This window comes from Saccostrea echinata, unplaced genomic scaffold (genome assembly GCF_033153115.1).
Source record: "Saccostrea echinata isolate AGI-Se365-2 ecotype Australia unplaced genomic scaffold, CSIRO_AGI_Sech_v1 ptg000054l, whole genome shotgun sequence".
Classification (NCBI taxonomy): domain Eukaryota; kingdom Metazoa; phylum Mollusca; class Bivalvia; order Ostreida; family Ostreidae; genus Saccostrea; species Saccostrea echinata.
In genome coordinates this window covers 9,812,501-9,836,291 of record NW_026889803.1, presented here as the reverse complement: position 1 = coordinate 9,836,291, position 23,791 = coordinate 9,812,501, and the positions used below count along the sequence as shown (strand labels likewise).

The 23,791-nt window shown below is 32.3% G+C and overlaps 2 protein-coding genes across 2 annotated transcripts in view; both read right to left on the bottom strand.

The window, feature by feature from the left end:
* The window catches only part of LOC133171705 (uncharacterized), a 36,888-nt gene extending 28,486 nt beyond the window's left edge, over positions 1-8,402 (bottom strand). The window contains exon 1 of the mRNA XM_061306496.1: positions 8,176-8,402. Coding sequence (XP_061162480.1) covers positions 8,176-8,287 — 112 coding nt within the window. The 5' untranslated portion in view covers positions 8,288-8,402. The remainder of the gene's footprint in view (positions 1-8,175) is intronic.
* Positions 8,403-8,966: 564 nt separating this feature from the next.
* LOC133171706 (general transcription factor IIH subunit 3-like) overlaps positions 8,967-23,791 on the bottom strand; it is a 19,995-nt gene continuing 5,170 nt past the window's right edge. Inside the window, exons 4-12 of the mRNA XM_061306497.1 lie at positions 17,349-17,494; positions 12,356-12,418; positions 11,270-11,328; positions 11,077-11,151; positions 10,857-10,910; positions 10,503-10,571; positions 9,930-10,065; positions 9,724-9,760; positions 8,967-9,505 (exon numbers count right to left, since the gene is read on the bottom strand). Of these exons, the coding sequence (XP_061162481.1) occupies positions 9,442-9,505; positions 9,724-9,760; positions 9,930-10,065; positions 10,503-10,571; positions 10,857-10,910; positions 11,077-11,151; positions 11,270-11,328; positions 12,356-12,418; positions 17,349-17,494 (703 nt within the window). The 3' untranslated portion in view covers positions 8,967-9,441. The remainder of the gene's footprint in view (positions 9,506-9,723; positions 9,761-9,929; positions 10,066-10,502; positions 10,572-10,856; positions 10,911-11,076; positions 11,152-11,269; positions 11,329-12,355; positions 12,419-17,348; positions 17,495-23,791) is intronic.

The following is a 23,791-nucleotide window of genomic DNA, read 5'->3' as shown; positions in this document are numbered from 1 at the left end:
CAGCATAAAATGAAAAAAAAAGTGTGTGTATTCAATCAGTTTTTAAATTCAATTAAGAAAAAAAAATTGACTAAGTTACTTTTGATTGCACAATTTGGCAGGCATCACAATATATCGCATTGTATTGCAGCAGAGTGCAGTATGGTGCACTTCTACTTGTATTTAAACAAGTACAATTATTTTACTTGTCAGTGTGTTAGAAATATTCCCCCACCATCCACCATCCAAAGACAGCATTTATATACAATTTGTCCTTGTGATTGAATGTTTCTTTGGAAATTTGCATAATGTAAGTTTTGTTTCAAAGTTCGATAACTCAAATTATGTCCCTTTGAACAACGTAGACAAAACGATCATTGATTTCTGCTTTATCTTATGTAAATGTTTAAGCAATGCTAACGAGTAACAGGCTTGTATACTATATATAAGACGTTAGGCAGACATTCACAATGACCATGTGTTAAAGTCTGAGTAAATAACGGTAATGTCGCGTGTAAAGGACTTAGTGTGAGCTTATCTCACTAAACAAGTACTGCTAAGCAGTATTGAAAAGTGTCTTTGATTGTTCTTAACAAAGTCATCAGCGCTTTGTTTGAGTCTCAAAATATTCACTCATCAGTCAAACAGCAAAGTTTATGTTTTTTTTTCACTGTTTTGCCTAATAATAAAAATTGACCAAGTATGTTTTAATTAGACAATACATCAAGCATTACAATGCAATGTATTGTAGGACAGTTATATTTTTATTTAAAAGCAAAATTAATTAGCTTGCAATTAAAGAACTTCACTCGACACTCCAATTTTCCTCGGGATGTTTCGCATATATCCATATCAGTCTTTCAATAAAAAAAAAATCAGCAAACGTATAACTGTTCTTTGATGAGAACTTAGCTCTAAGTACTGTTATCAGAATATATTCTGTTTATCCTTCCTGGTGCTTATCTGCATCACTCTCAAAATTTACACTCATCAGTCAAACATGAGATTTCTCTCATTTTCAATCTTTCATATACCCAAACTAGGCGTTGCATAAAATAATAAACAGCAATGAAAAAATTTGTCCAACAATCCTTCGACATTATTACTGCATTGTTAATTTAGATTCATATGAAAGAGAAGAATCATATAAGAAAATGTGAATGAAAATATTCCATCCAGTCCTTTTTTCAACACTTTTTTAAAAATAAAAATTTATTAGAAAACTATTAAATATGTTGATTTACACCTAAATTATTTTCAATACCATAATGTAAAACAAAAAATGGACTTCATTTTGTTGATTGATATTGCATTGCAGTGCAGTGCAATAAAATGCAGTTAAATTCTTATTATGGTAAACAGTATAAATTCTCTTGCAAACAAAAAAATCCACTCATCAGTCAAAAAGGAGTGTTCATTTCTTTTGCATCTTTTGCGCATACCCAAACTAATCATTTGATAAAAAAAAGAAACAGCAACAAGTAACTTTGCGAAAGTCCTTCGACTTAATTACTGATTGTTAATTTTGATTCATATCAAAGAAAACAAAATATTTAAGAATATGAGAATAAAAGAAATGCTCTCTTAAGTCTAGCTCTTTTCTTTTTTTGAAACTTTTTTTTTCAAAGCATGAAATGAAAAAAAAAGTGTGTGTATTCAATCAGTTTTTCAATTCAATTAAGAAAAAAAATTGACTAAGTTAATTTTGATTGGACAATTTGGCAGGCATCACAATGTATCACATTGTATTGCAGCAGTGTGCAGTATGGTGCAGTTCTACTTGCGCATACCCAAACTAGTCATTCGATAAAAAAACCAGCAACACGTAACTTTGCGAAAGTCCTTCGACTTAATTACTGATTGTTAATTTTGATTTATATCAAGGAAAACAAATATTTAAGAATGTGACAATAAAAGAAATGTTCTCTAGCCTATTTTTGAAACCTTTTTTTTTTTTTTTTCACAGCATAAAATGAAAAAAAAAAGTGTGTGTATTCAATCAGTTTTTTTAATTCAATTAAGAAAAAAAAATTGACTAAGTTACTTTTGATTGCACAATTTGGCAGGCATCACAATATATCGCATTGTATTGCAGCAGAGTGCAGTATGGTGCACTTCTACTTGTATTTAAACAAGTACAATTATTTTACTTGTCAGTGTGTTAGAAATATTCCCCCACCATCCACCCTCCAAAGACAGCTTTTATATACAATTTGTCCTTGTGATTGAATGTTTCTTTGGAAATTTGCATAATGTAAGATTTGTTTCAAAGTTCGATAACTCAAATTATGTCCCTTTGAACAACGTAGACAAAACGATCATTGATTTCTGCTTTATCTTATGTAAATTTTTAAGCAATGCTAACGAGTAACAGGCTTGTATACTATATATAAGACGTTAGGCAGACATTCACAATGACCATGTGTTAAAGTCTGAGTAAATAACGGTAATGTCGCGTGTAAAGGACTTAGTGTGAGCTTATCTCACTAAACAAGTACTGCTAAGCAGTATTGAAAAGTGTCTTTGATTGTTCTTAACAAAGTCATCAGCGCTTTGTTTGAGTCTCAAAATATTCACTCATCAGTCAAACAGGAAAGTTTATATTTTTTTTTTCTCACTGTTTTGCCTAATAATAAAAATTGACCAAGTATGTTTTAATTAGACAATACATCAAGCATTACAATGCAATGTATTGTAGGACAGTTATATTTTTATTTAAAAGCAAAATTAATTAGCTTGCAATTAAAGAACTTCACTCGACACTCCAATTTTCCTCGGGATGTTTCGCATATATCCATATCAGTCTTTCAATAATAAAAAAAAATCAGCAAAAGTATAACTGTTCTTTGATGAGAACTTAGCTCTAAGTACTGTTATCAGAATATATTCTGTTTATCCTTCCTGGTGCTTATCTGCATCACTCTCAAAATTTACACTCATCAGTCAAACATGAGATTTCTCTCATTTTCAATCTTTCATATACCCAAACTAGGCGTTGCATAAAATAATAAACAGCAATGAAAAAATTTGTCCAACAATCCTTCGACATTATTACTGCATTGTTAATTTAGATTCATATGAAAGAGAAGAATCATATAAGAAAATGTGAATGAAAATATTCCATCCAGTCCTTTTTTCAACACTTTTTTAAAAATAAAAATTTATTAGAAAACTATTAAATATGTTGATTTACACCTAAATTATTTTCAATACCATAATGTAAAACAAAAAATGGACTTCATTTTGTTGATTGATATTGCATTGCAGTGCAGTGCAATAAAATGCAGTTAAATTCTTATTATGGTAAACAGTATAAATTCTCTTGCAAACAAAAAAATCCACTCATCAGTCAAAAAGGAGTGTTCATTTCTTTTGCATCTTTTGCGCATACCCAAACTAATCATTTGATAAAAAAAAGAAACAGCAACAAGTAACTTTGCGAAAGTCCTTCGACTTAATTACTGATTGTTAATTTTGATTCATATCAAAGAAAACAAAATATTTAAGAATATGAGAATAAAAGAAATGCTCTCTTAAGTCTAGCTCTTTTCTTTTTTTGAAACTTTTTTTTTCAAAGCATGAAATGAAAAAAAAGTGTGTGTATTCAATCAGTTTTTCAATTCAATTAAGAAAAAAAATTGACTAAGTTAATTTTGATTGGACAATTTGGCAGGCATCACAATGTATCACATTGTATTGCAGCAGTGTGCAGTATGGTGCAGTTCTACTTGCGCATACCCAAACTAGTCATTCGATAAAAAAACCAGCAACACGTAACTTTGCGAAAGTCCTTCGACTTAATTACTGATTGTTAATTTTGATTTATATCAAGGAAAACAAATATTTAAGAATGTGACAATAAAAGAAATGTTCTCTAGCCTATTTTTGAAACCTTTTTTTTTTTTTTCACAGCATAAAATGAAAAAAAAAGTGTGTGTATTCAATCAGTTTTTTAATTCAATTAAGAAAAAAAAATTGACTAAGTTACTTTTGATTGCACAATTTGGCAGGCATCACAATATATCGCATTGTATTGCAGCAGAGTGCAGTATGGTGCACTTCTACTTGTATTTAAACAAGTACAATTATTTTACTTGTCAATGTGTTAGAAATATTCCCCACCATCCACCCTCCAAAGACAGCTTTTATATACAATTTGTCCTTGTGATTGAATGTTTCTTTGGAAATTTGCATAATGTAAGATTTGTTTCAAAGTTCGATAACTCAAATTATGTCCCTTTGAACAACGTAGACAAAACGATCATTGATTTCTGCTTTATCTTATGTAAATTTTTAAGCAATGCTAACGAGTAACAGGCTTGTATACTATATATAAGACGTTAGGCAGACATTCACAATGACCATGTGTTAAAGTCTGAGTAAATAACGGTAATGTCGCGTGTAAAGGACTTAGTGTGAGCTTATCTCACTAAACAAGTACTGCTAAGCAGTATTGAAAAGTGTCTTTGATTGTTCTTAACAAAGTCATCAGCGCTTTGTTTGAGTCTCAAAATATTCACTCATCAGTCAAACAGGAAAGTTTATATTTTTTTTTCTCACTGTTTTGCCTAATAATAAAAATTGACCAAGTATGTTTTAATTAGACAATACATCAAGCATTACAATGCAATGTATTGTAGGACAGTTATATTTTTATTTAAAAGCAAAATTAATTAGCTTGCAATTAAAGAACTTCACTCGACACTCCAATTTTCCTCGGGATGTTTCGCATATATCCATATCAGTCTTTCAATAATAAAAAAAAATCAGCAAAAGTATAACTGTTCTTTGATGAGAACTTAGCTCTAAGTACTGTTATCAGAATATATTCTGTTTATCCTTCCTGGTGCTTATCTGCATCACTCTCAAAATTTACACTCATCAGTCAAACATGAGATTTCTCTCATTTTCAATCTTTCATATACCCAAACTAGGCGTTGCATAAAATAATAAACAGCAATGAAAAAATTTGTCCAACAATCCTTCGACATTATTACTGCATTGTTAATTTAGATTCATATGAAAGAGAAGAATCATATAAGAAAATGTGAATGAAAATATTCCATCCAGTCCTTTTTTCAACACTTTTTTAAAAATAAAAATTTATTAGAAAACTATTAAATATGTTGATTTACACCTAAATTATTTTCAATACCATAATGTAAAACAAAAAATGGACTTCATTTTGTTGATTGATATTGCATTGCAGTGCAGTGCAATAAAATGCAGTTAAATTCTTATTATGGTAAACAGTATAAATTCTCTTGCAAACAAAAAAATCCACTCATCAGTCAAAAAGGAGTGTTCATTTCTTTTGCATCTTTTGCGCATACCCAAACTAATCATTTGATAAAAAAAAGAAACAGCAACAAGTAACTTTGCGAAAGTCCTTCGACTTAATTACTGATTGTTAATTTTGATTCATATCAAAGAAAACAAAATATTTAAGAATATGAGAATAAAAGAAATGCTCTCTTAAGTCTAGCTCTTTTCTTTTTTTGAAACTTTTTTTTTCAAAGCATGAAATGAAAAAAAAGTGTGTGTATTCAATCAGTTTTTCAATTCAATTAAGAAAAAAAATTGACTAAGTTAATTTTGATTGGACAATTTGGCAGGCATCACAATGTATCACATTGTATTGCAGCAGTGTGCAGTATGGTGCAGTTCTACTTGCGCATACCCAAACTAGTCATTCGATAAAAAAACCAGCAACACGTAACTTTGCGAAAGTCCTTCGACTTAATTACTGATTGTTAATTTTGATTTATATCAAGGAAAACAAATATTTAAGAATGTGACAATAAAAGAAATGTTCTCTAGCCTATTTTTGAAACCTTTTTTTTTCACAGCATAAAATGAAAAAAAAAAGTGTGTGTATTCAATCAGTTTTTTAATTCAATTAAGAAAAAAAAATTGACTAAGTTACTTTTGATTGCACAATTTGGCAGGCATCACAATATATCGCATTGTATTGCAGCAGAGTGCAGTATGGTGCACTTCTACTTGTATTTAAACAAGTACAATTATTTTACTTGTCAGTGTGTTAGAAATATTCCCCCACCATCCACCCTCCAAAGACAGCTTTTATATACAATTTGTCCTTGTGATTGAATGTTTCTTTGGAAATTTGCATAATGTAAGATTTGTTTCAAAGTTCGATAACTCAAATTATGTCCCTTTGAACAACGTAGACAAAACGATCATTGATTTCTGCTTTATCTTATGTAAATGTTTAAGCAATGCTAACGAGTAACAGGCTTGTATACTATATATAAGACGTTAGGCAGACATTCACAATGACCATGTGTTAAAGTCTGAGTAAATAACGGTAATGTCGCGTGTAAAGGACTTAGTGTGAGCTTATCTCACTAAACAATTACTGCTAAGCAGTATTGAAAAGTGTCTTTGATTGTTCTACAAAGTCATCGGCGCTTTGTTTGAGTCTCAAAATATTCACTCATCAGTCAAACAGGAAAGTTTATATTTTTTTTTCTCACTGTTTTGCCTAATAATAAAAATTGACCAAGTATGTTTTAATTAGACAATACATCAAGCATTACAATGTATTGTAGGACAATTATATTTTTATTTAAAAGCAAAATTAATTAGCTTGCAATTAAAGAACTTCACTCGACACTCCAATTTTCCTCGGGATGTTTCGCATATATCCATATCAGTCTTTCAATAAAAAAAAAAAATCAGCAAAAGTATAACTGTTCTTTGATGAGAACTTAGCTCTAAGTACTGTTATCAGAATATATTCTGTTTATCCTTCCTGGTGCTTATCTGCATCACTCTCAAAATTTACACTCATCAGTCAAACATGAGATTTCTCTCATTTTCAATCTTTCATATACCCAAACTAGGCGTTGCATAAAATAATAAACAGCAATGAAAAAATTTGTCCAACAATCCTTCGACATTATTACTGCATTGTTAATTTAGATTCATATGAAAGAGAAGAATCATATAAGAAAATGTGAATGAAAATATTCCATCCAGTCCTTTTTTCAACACTTTTTTAAAAATAAAAATTTATTAGAAAACTATTAAATATGTTGATTTACACCTTATTTTCAATACCATAATGTAAAACAAAAAATGGACTTCATTTTGTTGATTGATATTGCATTGCAGTGCAGTGCAATAAAATGCAGTTAAATTCTTATTATGGTAAACAGTATAAATTCTCTTGCAAACAAAAAAATCCACTCATCAGTCAAAAAGGAGTGTTCATTTCTTTTGGATCTTTTGCGCATACCCAAACTAATCATTTGATAAAAAAAAAGAAACAGCAACAAGTAACTTTGCGAAAGTCCTTCGACTTAATTACTGATTGTTAATTTTGATTCATATCAAAGAAAACAAAATATTTAAGAATATGAGAATAAAAGAAATGCTCTCTTAAGTCTAGCCTTTTTTTTTTTAAACTTTTTTTTTTTTGCCGCTGCGAAGAGATTCAAAATCTTAATACTTTTAATTAGAAAACATAGAGCACAGGGTTGTTCAACAAAGATATTTTCACTTAACATCTACACATATATTTCAAACTCGACTCTGAACAAACCTGTGCTCGGTGTTTAGGAAAGCTTTTAAGTGTGTACAGTCCTGTCACTGATTTTGATATTCATGAAAATCAAAGGACCCTACCTTCAACGCGCAGCTTCGTATGCTGCCTATATCTATTGTTTGACAATTTTAGATGATGATTCAAATAATAAAGACATTAGTTAAAAATAAAATTTAATTTTTAAAAATTTTAATAAATGTTCGAAATTTGACGAGTAACCGGGGACCACAGATAAGCCTTATTGAGATTTTTTCTTTTGCTTATGAAAGTGACTTGTCTTTGAGAATATTTCAATTTTCAAATCAATCTCATAGTCATGCGTATATTTTCCACTTAAGGGTTCTCAAGAAACTACAGAAGTAAATAAACTTTATAGACTTCTCATGTAGGGAGAGGGCGAAATAAGTTTTAAGAACTTGTGCCCAATCCCATTGTATATATATTGCAATAAAATATATTCAATTCAAGTAAATGTGAATTAATCCACTTCTGTCCAAAACATGCAGAATACATAGTATGTATATTCTATATAACAAACGGCACAACAGTAAAACTTTTTTAAAGTAGTAAATTAAAAGTAAATAATCAAACTAAAAAAAATTTTCTAATCTTTTTAAAATACTTACCTATGAATAAAACTAGCGAGGTCAGTGATTGCCACGAAACTGTTACGGTGAAAGTGGAAAACAAGAAAATGCCCAGGCAAAGAAAACGAACAACGACACGAAATTTTATCATCTTTATTTGGTCGTCATTTTTCGCCACAGTAGCAGATGATTCGTTTAGAAGACCTGGGCTACTTATTATAATATTCTATCCACATGTAAACACGAAACTGAAAGTGACGATATACAGAACATGTTGTTTTTTGTTTACGTGTTGCTAGCTTCCGGGTTACTCCTACCGGAAATACTTGTCGCAAAATTTATGGAGGCCCATACCTGTCACACATCAAAGCACTGATTTATATATATATATATAGATAGATAGATAGATAAATCATCACGTTTTTATCTTTTTTTGTGGTGACTGCAGATATTATGGCTATAATAAAAAATCACTTTTATTTAGAAAAATATGTATGATATTCAGCAAAGAATTCATTTCCAGTAAAATTTTCATTTTTTTCCCCAGTTTTCCAGTTTCCATTCTGTACATGTTGTATAAATTTAAATAATATTCTAAGCTGAATCATTGATGACAAAATCTGCATGGTTGATAGATGCAATTATTTCTTCTTCTTCCAATAAAGTACTGATCAGAAGTTCTGATATTTTGTACTGGTGGCTAGTTGTTCTAAAGTCATAAGGACTCTCTGCATGGATGCTAATAGACTTTAATGCACTGTATTCCAGACACTGTATTATCCAATTATATTTCAAAAATTAAGGATAATTCAAAGAAAATTGACACCAACTCACTGTTTACACAAAATTTATATGCATGTTTATATAAAAATACACATATAAGACAAAAACATGTACAGAATATGAAGAGGCTCAATAAGTCCTAGTAGTCACCCGAGTATCATAAGTAATGAGAAGTTAAAATCTATAATTTAACCGGAAGAAAGTGAAATTATTCTTAACTGTGCCAAAAAATCACTTTGTTGTGCCAACATATGGAATTAGACAGAGCGAAAACAAGTTTGAAGATGGCATCATTATAGATTGTAAAATAACAGCCCCCTTAAGTGAAAAATTTTATAAGTAGTGCACACATGCCTTACTGATGCAATTAAAAATGCCAAATATATGGACACACGTTTGCACAATGAAGATAAGAGCAAATAGCAATGTCACCTGAATGATTAAGATACCTTTAAATACAGTGCATAAAGCTACAATTTGAACACATTAAATAATCTATGAGAGTACATGTTCTAAACACTATCACAGTGGCTTTTTGGATTTCTTCTTCACACCTTTTGGAGGACCAAATATCTTGAATGTTGTTCTATAAAAAAAAAAAAAGAAAAAAAAAAGAACAATGCATTTATCATTTATAGCCATTATAGACACACTGAGCAAACCATGCCATAATATGACCCATTGATATACTAACATTTTCTATATTATTTTTTTTTTAAGGCAAATTCAGCATTCCTTTCTTTTTTTTTTATATTACACTGCAGTTTTTTTTAATTACTTTAAAAAAAGGAAGTGAGTACTCACTGACAAGTTCCACATATTGGACTGAATGCACAAAATACTAAAAACAAAAAAAGTACTTTAAAAATGCTAAAAAAAGAAAAGAATAAAAGTATACTGGTATTCAAAAATCTCTAAAATCCATTCACATTTTTACTCTTGGTAACATATAAGAGAGTTTGAAAAGAAGTTAAAAGAAGTCATTTGATATGAACGTAAACCAAACCTACTAGAAAGACAGACTGAGCATACATATCCAATGTCTATGAGATTCCTATGACAAAAACAGGCAGCTCTGTAGTCCACTTGGACTTTTGGGGGTAAAGTCAATTTAGGTCTTTCCAGGGGGTCAGGGAGGAATACCCACTGTAGTAAAAGATAGCGCCTTATCATAAATGTACATGTATAATTAACCGTCAACATTAAATACACCTGGATTAAAAAGACTTGTTAAATTTCTGCCAAAATACATGCAGGCACAAGCTTGTACAAAGGTTTTTGATTATATTCCAATAAATACTCAGAATATACAAGAATGGATGGCTTAGATATAAAAATAATTCTATGTGAATAATTGAGTACGGTGAGATCACTTAAATATTTTTGTGGAGGATTAATTTTCCTTGTTTTCGAGGTATGAAGAGACACTTGAAATCAAGTCCATTACAAAATGTACAATTTCATGTATTGAACTATTGAAAAATTCTTCATCCATGAATCAAATCCCTAGTAACTAATATTTTTTCCTCAAACCATAAAATTTGAATCCATGAGAATATGTGATTTTACAGTATTCTACAAACCAGTAAGTACTGCAGCAGTCCTTTCATCTGAGGAATCTTAAGGTAAATGCCCCCTGTTATATCACATGCCTAAAATATAAAAGGCAGATGTCTACTAAATCAGGATGTCATAGTTTTATTTTACTTCTTCTGCTGTAGGTGACAATCACAGCAATAAATTTAGAGCCTGTTTGATAAGAATATTACAGTGAGAGTTTTTTTTCAAGTTTAAATAACTAGCATGTGAACTGGCTTTCAATATATTATAAAATTTTTACCATTTTGAAAAAAATTAATTTTAAAAAAATATCAAGAATTTTCCTTTGTAATACCAGGTAAATAATTTAAAAAAAAATATTTAAAAAAAATCTTCACCTGTTGCAACAGACCAGAATCATTGTCCAGAATACAGGCATCAATGACCACATTCTGCAACAGAGTTACGAGGATCAAGTGACAAATAAATGATTACTATCATTTTTTAAAAATATTACTGGCTTATCATTTTTAAACTTATATCATAATTACATGCATATCTATAATCATTATCCTATCTTGCAGTGCTGTATACGTTTCTTGGCTGTGAACACTGTACCTGTTTCTGGGCTGTGAACACAGCGTTCATCAAATTCATATACTGCTCTGTGTTGTCCTCAGATCCTTTTATCACCTAAAAAAATTAATGTTGACAGTGCTGGTGAAATGACAATATTGTTTGAACTACATGTACTCATTACTGACAAACTTGTAGAATCAAATACATGTGTGCTAGCTAGTGGAAGATTTACCAGAATTCGACTTGAAAGAATTCCTGATTCTTCATGACTTTTCTCTGCTTTGTTGATATCTTACTTTGTCAAGAACCATACAATAAAGATTAAAAGGCCCATGAACCACAATGCTCACATAAGTTACCTAACTCTTTTAAGTCCACACAGTATATACATGTAGGTATTGAAGCTTGATGTCAAATGCTAGCTTTTTTGATCTTCCCAAAGCCTCATGTACATGTATTTCTGTGAAAAACTTTGTTTCTTTAGTGTGACCATGTCTTAAGTCAAAGGCCCATGTTTTTAAGGATGGATACCTGACACTTCAGTCGAAAGCTTTAGGTTCAATTGAACTGAAAATGTGGTCTAAATTTTCCTTGTTTTAATACTGACCAAATGTTGCTATTGCAAGTCTATTTCACTTTTGTTACTGAAAACTAGAAAGGTGAGTAATCTGATTGTAAGTAGTCCGAAATATCTGACGTTTTCCAGGCTTTTTTCACGATTTTGATATTTCACATGCCAGGAAAATGTCAGAACCGGCGCCATTACGAAAACTGGAAATTTCACCGTCTCCAACCGGAGCTGATTTTCGATACTTGCAAACTGAATTAAATGCCGAACTTACTATTTATCAGTACCACAATGCTTCTAGTACTCACCAATATCGATGAAAAGAAAATATCACTCCACATTTCGATTTGGTCTTGCAAGAATTTAAAATGCACGAAATGAAAAGAAAACTCGACCCTCTGATAAAATGTTTTCACCAAATTGTATATTTCATAAACAAACCCATATAAACGATGTTGGTGAGTACTAAAGGCATTGTACTACTGATAAGTTGTGAATTCAGCATTTAATTTGGTTAGCAAGTATCGAAAATCAACCCGAGAATGCCGCCTCCAGTTGGAGGCGGCGAATTTCCAGTTTTTGTAATGGCGCCGGTTCTGACGTTTTCCTGGCACGTAAAATATCAAAATCGTGAAAAAGCCTGGAAAACCTCAGATATTTCGGACTAGATTGTAAGTTGAACATGTATTTCTACAGTTGAACAGTTCTAAGTTGAACATGTTTCTACAGTTGACACTAAATAAAGGATACAACACAGTGCCATAGTCATTGCTCCAGCTATCAGAGAGTCTGGATAGAGCTGTCCATTCATACCTGTTGAGAAAGAAGTGTATCAGTTACATGTTCATCGTCAGAAACCCATGGTGCTTCACATCAATTCTCTCTATCTACTGAGGGAGCTTGTGGACTCAAAATTGTGGTTTGTGATGATTGTACATATTATAAATAAGGTATAAGCCTTAAGTACAATGTATGCAAACAATGTGACATCCAATGGTATCAGTGGCGGATTCAGGGGGGTTTGGGGGGGGTTCGGGAAAACCCCCCCCCGCCCAATCAAAAAAAAATTTTTTTTTACAACTGTCATTTTAACAATATATTTCATAAATAAGAGTCTATCCAAGCCCATTGTTCACACAGAGGTGAAATATATAGCCACCACCAGAAACCCCTTTCCGCTTGAACGCACACAATACACAGGTAATCAACCCTACAGAGATCATGATAGTCCGTGCAGCTAGTGATGACACAAGATCAAAACTGCACAGAGTTATTACCGTATTGTGTTGGAATTAATAAAGTAACATTCTTTCAAGATTTTTTCTTCTTTCTTCGGTAATTGATACTTTATTGAATAAACGGTGATAGTTATTATTATTTGTATAATGAATTGTGATAAAACTGATATGTATAAAGCAGAGGTCCGGTCCTGTTAAAACAACAATTGGCCACTTTTTTATTGACTGGTTTTCAAGACTTTTTTCCCAAACATTGGGCTGGTAAGTGGGTAGGAAAAAATAGAATTAATTAAAGAGTGATAGAAATTATAATTTACCCCCCACCCCATGAATAAGCAATAATTCCAACAATTTCCCAAAATATTTTATATTTATTCTTCAATATGAAATATCATTAATGTTTATAATTCAGTTTATATGAACAGTATAGTCAAGTAGTTGAAAAGAGTTATTAGGGTTTCTACACAGAATCCAAATTTTCTAATTTCCAAGTGTTGAGAAATTGCACATCAGTTGTACTTTGGTAGTCAGGGCTTCACATGCGACACATTGGGCGTGCATTTTAAAATGAAGAATTGGATATTATTTATCAAATAGAGATATTTTATCAGATTTTACATTTATTTTTTTTTTTAAATAGTCCAGTCATTCTAGTCCTAAAACACCCTAACCTTAAACAAATTGCAACAGAAATTATTCCAGTAGAATTTTGTTATTTATAATGTGCCTTTTGATATATCAAAACTCTAGAAAAATATATTTGTCCAAACATCTTTTTTTTTCAGTTTTCAAAAAACCCGATTTTTGTTCAAAAATGTCGATAAATCACTGTTTAAAAAGACATTCTGTATATGCATAAAAATAGTTCTGCCATCTATATGATCTTGAATTTTCTTGGTAGGTCATGCAGAAATGCGTGTTCAAACTGAAACTGGTAATTATTTCATTAATTGCTATGGATTCCTGTTCCCATGGCAACGGACATAATTGAAAGTAAAACTATTCCAATTCCTCAATATGACTTTGTGCAGGGACAAAGAATATGTAGGCATGGTAGGAATGACAAGTTTTATTAGTTAAGATAATTTTTAAAATATATATATATATAGGGGGACAATTAAGCACACACATCCCAGGAATTTTTATCGGGGGTGGGTGATGGGGGGGGGGGGGTTCATATAAAATATCACAGATGTTAAGTCTCGAAATTTTTCTGACAAGCAAATACAAATAAATAGATAAACAAATAAGTAAAAAGAAATAAAAATAAATAAATAAAATTAATTACCTCAAACTTAAAAACCTTTTTCAGGGGAGAAAGGGGGGGGGGGTCATAATACACATTTACTTCTTGTCTTTTAAATGAGTGTCCTGGGGAAGGGGTTCATAATGCACATGACTTGTAGCCATTTTAATAAGTGTCCTGAGAAATGGGTTCATGGACATGTCTTTGTTACTTTTACATAGAACCTTTTAACTCTTGAAAATCTCAGGGGGAGGGGGGTCAGCCCCCCCCCCTTCCCGACATATTTCCCTTTATAGCAATGCATGCATAGGACATTCGTCTGAAATACGTCATAACTATGGATGCGTAACACTTGATTGAAATCCTAAAAGTCAGATTTTTCCCCATTGCTTTTATTTGAAAGGTTAAAGAAATAAAAGAAAAATCATAAAAATCCATTGAAGGTGCCACAGAATACCTAAAAAATAAATGAATGATAATCTTGAAACTGGAACTGGTTCTTCACCTAAATGTCAACCTCAATAGTATTCAAATTGGTTCTTTTTATATTCAATATAATGTTCGTTGCTAGTTTTTATATCTCCTTTGGATTTATTTTGTAATTTGTGTGTGTGTGTGTGTGTTGGGGGGGGGGGGATATCACATTATTAATTAAGTTCTCGGCACTTTGAAGTAAGCGTTGCAGGTCTTTCGGATGAGACTTTAAAAACCAAGGCCCCACATCACGGTACATGTTGGCATTGGCATGATAAAGAACCCTCACTGCTCAATGACCCTAAGAGCCGAGTAAAGGTATAAATTTCAAGCCCTTTGCCAGTATATGATGACGTTTCTATATAAGTGAAAAGTTCTCGAACGGGGCGTAAAACATACAATCAACCAATCTTCACTAGCGCTGCTTATAGAGGCTTAGAGTCATTCTTATGACAATTAAATTACCTATCTGATCATTTTCTACGCTCTTTTAAGTGATAATTTTCACTTATCGTGATAGGAAAATAGTACTTTAAAAAACTTTTCTTATATACATTTGTAGGCAGGTGTATTTAGGATGCTACTTGGAAATAAGTTGATAATGTTGTGTAGTTTTTAAAAAGCTGAAATGCACAAATCTATTACATAATAGGATGTGTTAAAAAAAATACAAAAATTCCACAATGCGGCTTATTTCAAAGACTTCCTGTAAATTTAAATCCCTTGTGTGACCCTTCTTGGCTCCGGGGTTATGTTAAGAACAAACTAGAAGCGAAATGTGAATCAAAGTGACACAAATATAATGTTTACGAAATATGTTTACAAATTACAATAAAATATACTGTACATAGTAAGCATCATTATAGTGAATATGCACACACCCAAAAACGATCAAGAATAAGGCCTTCTTTAAGATATTGTTTGTTTCCCCTCTCCTGATTCAGGGTAAAATCATTAAGTCGGTAGGTAGGTGGGAAAATCTTTTTTTCTAGACAATTTCAACATATTTATTGACAGGATAAGAGGAATAAAAAGAAAAAAAAATATGATGTCCTTGAATATAAAAAAAAGTTTTGAGTCGGGCCATTTTTAGTCAGTCGGGAGAGGGCAATCAAACAATTTTTTTTAAAGATGGCCAATCTATTTTTTTTTTAAATAGCAAAGTAGATCTCACTAATATAATCAACATTCTAAAAAAAAATCTTTACAAGGTCATACACCAAAATATAACTTTTAGATAATAAAATATTTTTACGTTGCAATACCACTTTCCATAGATTATTTCCCCTAATGTTTCCAGTATCTAATAATAAAAGAGAAGTAAATACTAATTTATATATGTGCATGAGTTATTGAGTTATTGGAAGATTGAATTTTTACAGAAATACATGATTAATATATAATTTCTTGTGATTCGTAGACCAATATTTTGATATAAAGGTTCCTACATGCTTAAAAATTGTGATACAGATAATATACTAAGATTTCAACATTATATCGTTAAGTTTAGACATATATAAGATTCTCAGATCTTATATCTTCAGTGTATTGCTGAAATTTAAACCTAAGCATGTATACAAAATGAATTATAAATTTTATTATGCTTGTTAGTCCCCTACCGGTGAAACCGGAGGGGACTATAGGTTTCCTCTGAGTCTGTCCGTCCGTCTGTCTGTCTGTCTGTCCGTCTGTCTGTCTGTCCCTCTGTCTGTCTGTCAGTCTGTCCCACTTGGTTTTCCGCACTTTTTTCCTGAACGCTTGCAGATTTTGAGCTGATTTTTGGTATGTGAGTGTATCTTGATGAGTTACAGATCAAGTTTGCATTTCGTTCCGCTTCATTGATTTTTGACGGAATTACGACCTTTTCAATTTTTAGGGGTTTTCCGCAATTTTCTTCTAAACGCTTGCAGATATTGAGCTGATTTTTGGTATGTGACTTTACCTTGATTAGTTATAGAGCAAGTTTGCATTTCGTCCCGCTTCATTAATTTTTGACGGAATTATAACATTTTCAATTTTTAACGGGAACCAGATTACACTTGCCGGTAGGGGACTAGTATTGCTAATGCAATACTCTCAGAATGCTTGTTTAAGAAGAAAGTAGTTTGTTTACAGTGGTTAAAATTGTCTGCCTTGGTGCATATGGTAGCACATTTCTGCAATACATATTTTATCAGACCAGTAAATATTTATTTCTGAAAAACACATCTTTCGCCTTTATATATTTTTCTAGAGTTTTAATATGTTGATTATAATACAATTTACTATTTATAAATAAAGAAAAAAAATCTGTTGCAATTTGTTTAAGGTTTATGACCATTTGACTGGACTAAAAAGAAAAGTCTCATTTTTCATGTTTACATGGAAGTTAAAAATAATCCCAAAATTTTTAATTTTTGGTTCAAATTCTTGAAAATTTGGGTAGGTCGATCTTGAAAAACTAGAAGAAAAAAAAGTGACAAATCACTAACTAATTCAATGTAAAATGCTGGAAAATGCACCATTTGGAGCAATTTCTCAAGAAAATTTCCCCCCGAACCCCCACCTATGGGAGGGGGACACCCCCTCCCATGCCCTCCCCCTTCAGCCCTATGGGCCTCAACCCCCCCCCCCCCCCCCACATGAACTTCTGGATCCGCCACTGGGTATTAATATGTAACAAATAATTACAGTATGTCAAAAGCAGTTAGAATGTGCATTTACATATAATCAAGTCTTAGTTCACCTTATTATTCAATAAACAAGTCATAACAAAACACAAACAAAATTTACATGACTAACTTACAGTTATCTATAAGACTTTGTATTCCCTCTTTTATTTGTTTGTCAACCTGAGTGAACAATTCATATTTCCCATCATTCCCTTCTGTTGTACCATTCTCCTCGGACAATCCTGGATTTGATGCTACATTTTTAGGATATAGAAACACACTGCAAAGACAACAACTCCTTAGAAATTTTATGATAGCTAGAATTCTTTGGAAACTTTTACAATGTCACTTATCAACCTTATAAATTAAATTCTGTGTATCATTCTTATAGTATTTTTAGTTTATCAAAATGGTTGATTTGATCTATACTTTATCAATATACATTTTTAAAAGAAAACAGAAAAAAGTCTTAAATTCATATTCCTCTCTTGAATGCTTACTTTCCCCGATTATAGATAATTGTAGCTCTCAAATATATATATATATATATATATTAATGGACAGGAGAGCTTCAGTTCCACCCATAAAAAGAAACTGTACAATTACTGCGCACAACAAGTTGTGCTCAGTTCTCTATTTATTTCTCCAAATTCTTACCTCAACTGCATAAAAGCTCAATTTCAAAAAGTTCCTTAGACCTCTTTCAACTACTCTGGTATTTGTCATTTGCATGAAGCAAATTTGACCAAACTGTCTTGCCACCAAAAATAGCAGTAAAAATATTAGCAAAACTTTCAATGGTCTCAAAATTTCAGGACCAGGATATTAATAATGTTTAAGGGTAAGGGTTTAAGGTAATATTTTGTTATGGAAATATTAAAAATAATATATATGTTAAAAGATCACACGGTTAGTAATAATTGAGGTGGCAATTTAAATATACCGAAAAATAAATTGAAAAATAGCACACTTTTTTTGTGCACAATAAATATACTTTTTTTTCAGTAGGTGGCACTCACTCCCTGTAGCTCTCTGGTCATCTAAGTAGCGCACGGTGTTGGTACTGTAAAATCTGACTCTTTAGATGTCGTAAAGAAACTGGCGTTTTCAAGATGTTAAAGCTACTAGAAATTAAAAATGAAATTAATTATCCAAGGTAATAAATTATTCTAAAAATTCTCATTTTAATAATCTAAAAATCTTTTAGTTATAATATGGCTTTATTCATTATTGGTTATTACGTCGAAATTCCCGTGTCCAACGTTACATGAATTATTGTTCGCGCAGCTACAAGATATAAAGAGATCCACTTCCAATCCTCTAAATTAAATGCAATTTAGGAAATACAATATGTATGCATTCTTTGTGATATTGTTGAATTTTTAACATCATTTTCTCAATTTCACGAGTTTGGGCTGAATCTACAGTGCGTAAGTAAAATGTCCAACAGAAAAAAATCGTTTCCTAACGCTGACATTAACCCACATGGCGATGTTTACTAGACATAAATGCCAAAGAAAGATAAATTTTGAAGAGTAATCCTTAAGTACACATGTTTCTAAAATTAGTTATGTTGATACATATCATATTACTGCTAATACGTAAATATTTTGTTATGCACATTCGAGCCGCTGTACTATAACTTAATTTGTCTTAGTTACATATAAAAAATACATGAATTAATGTCATATATATACCAATCATTACTGTATCTTGAAAGAACATTTCATACTTTATTAGATAATAACATAATTTTTACGGTAATCGTCTACATGAGATAAATGCAAGCATCAATAAAAATGTAGCCATTTTGTCACAGGTACGAAAAACGTCATTTTACACACTATGTATATACGTACATGACGTCGGGAACGTAAAATTAGTATAGCCGCTCTTTTTTCCAGTTGTCTGCAGGTCAGTAGTACCAAGTAGGGTAGGAGGTCCTTCTCCCATTATTTTAGAATAATCTTTTGTTTTAAATTTTCTGAAAAATTTCATTCAAAGGCCGGTTACCCGCCCTTTTTATTTTGTTGCAGCAATGTCTAAATATATCACGTTATTGTTCTCAATTTTTTTGCTAAAAATGAGAATGAGAACACCTCCCTCCCCCCAAAAAAGTAAAAGGATTTCTGAATTTGGTGATAAGCCAGAATTTTTAAAATTTGGTAGGGGTTTTAAAAGCGAAACGTCCAAATCCCACCTTTTTTGCATGTCAATACCCCCCCCCCCTCCCCCCAATTATAAAGAGAGCTTAACTACTGGGGCTGGGAAAAAAATAAAACAAGAAAAACTTCAATTCAATATAAGGCCATTCAATTTTTTTTCTGTTTAGCGACATCCTATAATTCAATAGCCAATCTATCGATTTTCAAAACATATCAGTACAAAAGCCCAATATTATAACAAGAACTTTATACCGATCTTTCCATTCTAAAATCTTTCTCGTTAAACTGGCTCTTGAGTGGGATTTCCCCAACAGAAGTCCCACACCAGATTCAATTTTCCGGGAGAATCCTTACTCCGTGTAACAGTTATAAAGTGCGATTCCCTGAAGAGCTAATTTACCCCTTCTCCTATAAAATATCATGCCAGTACTTATATATGGGGGGAGGGGGCGACACATGGTTACAAATTTCTCTGCTATAATTTCTCCACAGGTACCATCGCAGTAGACAATCTTAAAGAAACTTCACAAAAATTGTAATAAAAAGTCTAGCTGTGTCAACATTTAATTTTAAAAAAAAGAGGAATTTTATTTTTAATGGATTTTTTTTCTCCAGTTATATATTTCATCAAACTACATGTACATGATATCGATTAAGTGTCTCGCCAAGTTTCTGGGGTTTAAAATAGCTGTCCAGTATTACACCTCTGTGGTTGAGGGGTCATACCTATCCTACGGCTTGCAAGAGCAATGCTTCTTGTGTTGTGTCTTTTTTTTTTAAATACTAAGATTTCACACTAAATTTGAATAATTCTTGAGCGAAAACACTAATATTTCCTTTAAAAAAATCAGCCGACTTTCATACAAACTTAAATAATGTCGATATGATTTTAACATTGATAAAACAGGGTAAAACTTACTCTGAGAAAGAAAGGGGATAAAAATAGGCTTTAGTGTAAGATTTCCCCTCGGGGGAAGTCCCATTCTTCAGTATAGATTGAGTATAGCTGGTTATGGGGGAATCCTACTTTGTACAACGCTTGTCATAAAAATTACATCATTCAAATGTTTTGATTTCAAAATTCCATTTTCTCGTAGAAAGGCACATTTACTATATCGTAGAAAAGGCGGGGAGGTCGGGAAGGGGGCCCGGACCCCCCCCCCCCCTTTGGATTTTAATTATAATTTTTGTTTGCTTGTCAAAAACTTTGAGAGTCATATTTTTTGGGATTGGTGTGCCCCCCCCCCCCTTTCGGAAAAAAACCTGGAACTGCGCATGAAAGGACTACCGATTTTCTGTGCTTTTCTCTGATCTTGGGTGTCAAAAGACAAAACCAAGGCGCATGCGGGGCTTTAGAGAAATAGAAAACTTGAAATGACCTAATGGAAAAAAAAATTAAGGAGAAACGGTTGAAATAGAAAGCTACTTGATTTGTTTTCCCTTTGCAAGACAGAGAGTACAGAGTGAGGAAAAAGAAATAGAAAGAGGAATCAAGGATATGATTGAGGATATGTATGCCTGTGACAATTTCATATTAAAAATCTTACAATTTATTTATACGTAAGATTATAAGATTTTTTTAGTGTACATCTTAATATTTTCAACGAAGATTCAATAATTGAAAATTTTGTGCCCTGTTATTTTATTTAGATTTAAAAAAAATAAATAAGAAGAAATTCACATTAGACAACTAAAATATGCAATGCAATTATAACGTTTAAAACGTTGTAACAACGTTATGATTTCAATAACGTTATTTTGACGTAACGTCAATGTGTACCAACACCGTGCGCAACTAGTATTAACTAGTATTCAAATTTTTCAGACCAGTGAGCTATAGATCTCCAGCTTTGATAATATATACATATTTATTTACATTTGCAAATATTTTTCTTAGATGAACCTATTGAAGAGAAAATATGTTCATATTAGGGGGTCAGAGGTCATGGCGTGACCGAATCACACAGCGAGATGATATCTTGTTTACATATTTCTTTCACCAGGTAGCATTACCAATTCCAGAAAAAGAGACTAAGTCCCTTAGGTAGCATCACTCATTGGAGAAAAAGAGACCAAGTCCCTTAGGTAGCACACCCTCAAAGCGCGCTACCCCTCCACCGCCGGCGGACCGACGATGGAGGGCGAGGGTCTCCAGCTCCCGTCTCTCTCAGTGCCCAAGGTCTTTCAAGTCCGCCCAGTCACCTTCTGCACTCTGGCAACGACTCGAGATCCCATGCCTTAGTAGCGACTCAGTCTTGTCTGGCCCAAAACCACGCGTAACACTGCGCCCATCTTTGCGAGATGCCCGTCTGAAGCGGACAAATTGGCTAGTCGAAAGGCTTAGTCTCAATAGATCGCAGTGTGGTGGCTGCTCTACTAGGTACGACACCCCGACCAAGAACTAAGTCGTCTACAAATGATTTTACACTTCTACATTGACATGGGATGGATCTCGCTCCGACCGACACCCGCAATGAGCAACGGGTGCGTGTGGTCGCCTGCCGTGGCTTGACTGCTGCCGGCGCCGAGCGAACTCGGTCCGCCGACACTTATCGTTGCCGCTGTACCAGTGAAAACTGTCGCTAGTGCTCAGAGTCGCTCTAAAAATAGAAATCCCAAGCGGTAGCCTTGCAATTCGTCACTCGTATAATTATACCCAAAGATAGTTATAACCACGTAATATAGATGTTATTGGTGTTTAAAATGAAACATTTTGAAGCAAAAAAAGTTATAACAATCTTGAACAATTCTGTATTATTCAATATTTACTTCAAAAATCCTGAAAATAAGTGTATGGTCATTTCTTAATTGACATCGCGATCGGCATGTGGGCTTCGTTTATCTTCATCTCTTACGTGACCATATGGTGAGAAGTTGGACAATTTGACTAATTCAATTAAATATTTAGACAGTTTATAACCTCTTATTGAAAAAAGGCAACAACAGAATTGTACAAGGAATTATATTTTGAATCGTCGAGATCGGCATCCAACTTTTATTAGGCAATAGGCAACCGCATACGAATCGGCATGTATTATGATTTAAAGTCGATTTATTGTAAGTAAGACAGTGTTTTAAAAGATAAAATAAGAATAATTATCTTTTTCTATTAGCGATAAATTAATTGTAATCACGAATAAATTTAAATCTTGATCACACAAGTCTAATGCTAATTCGAAACAAAGTTGTGACGCGAATTTCCTCTATTGTGTTTATAATACTGAAAAGCACTGACCTTTTTTCATATAATTTAGGACTACTGGTGATTTTTTTCTAAATAGGTGCTTAAGTGTTTATTAAATTAAAATTCTCTGCAATTAATTATGAATTTAAAGCAGTTTTTCAACATATTTTGTGGATATAGAAGGATTCCCTTCGACTAATTTTCATTAATATATCCTAAATCAGTATCTACATGTATGATAACTGATGATGAATCATTAGATGACCACTTTGTACAAGGATAATAATAACTATCCAACAAAGTTCTGTATGTAAGTTGATAATAGGTGTTTCGACTGAATTAATTTTACATTTCTAAGTAGTCAACATGTCTATAGATTATTCTCTTACATGGATGTAGGCGAAAGCCTGTCCACTTCTCTAAAGAGAATAGTCTATAGATATTTGGCTTTGTTCAGTTATGATATAGGCATGGGAGACATTCAGTAAACTAAATAAGTAGATACAATGTCAGTGAATTATTGTTAGGGTGGGGATGGGGAGTTTAATCTTCTTTACAGTCTGACTCAATTAATAATCTTCAGTCTGGAGTTTATGCATGAACCTCAGAGTCCACACTGAATATATAAACTGAGGAAATATATAACCAGATAATATGTTGTAAAATCAGCTTGCACGTGCACTACAATGCTGGACAAGTCACCCCTAAGACAGCTCTCCTGTAGAACAATTCACATCGACAATCACCTTTTATTCAAAGAACTTGGCCACTGTTTGGACAATTTGCCACCTTCTCGAAGACAACTCGATCGCTTTGTAGCTATTTTATGCTACACTTAAAGCAAAATAGATTACATCATTATATTGTGATTCCTGGATGACCTCCTTTTCATTCTGAAGTTATATGTCAAGACTACATCTTATGAATAATGGATTTGATGAACATTTGATATCCAGACCAATATTGTTTATTTAAAACAGCTTAATTTAACAAAGCGACATTTTGATTGTAAAATTTCTGTTAGAAACATGGTGCTTAAGATGATATTTTATTACAACCAATGTCTTAAAAGTAGAAATCAAAGGCAGGAAAAAAAAAGTAAAAGAAAGGGCACAAAATGAATACAGATACAATAAATAAATCCTCCCTGAAAATGTAAAATGTTAATAATTAAATGATTCGATGTAGTCTCTCCTCCCATAAATTGTTAAATCTGATGCACTTAATC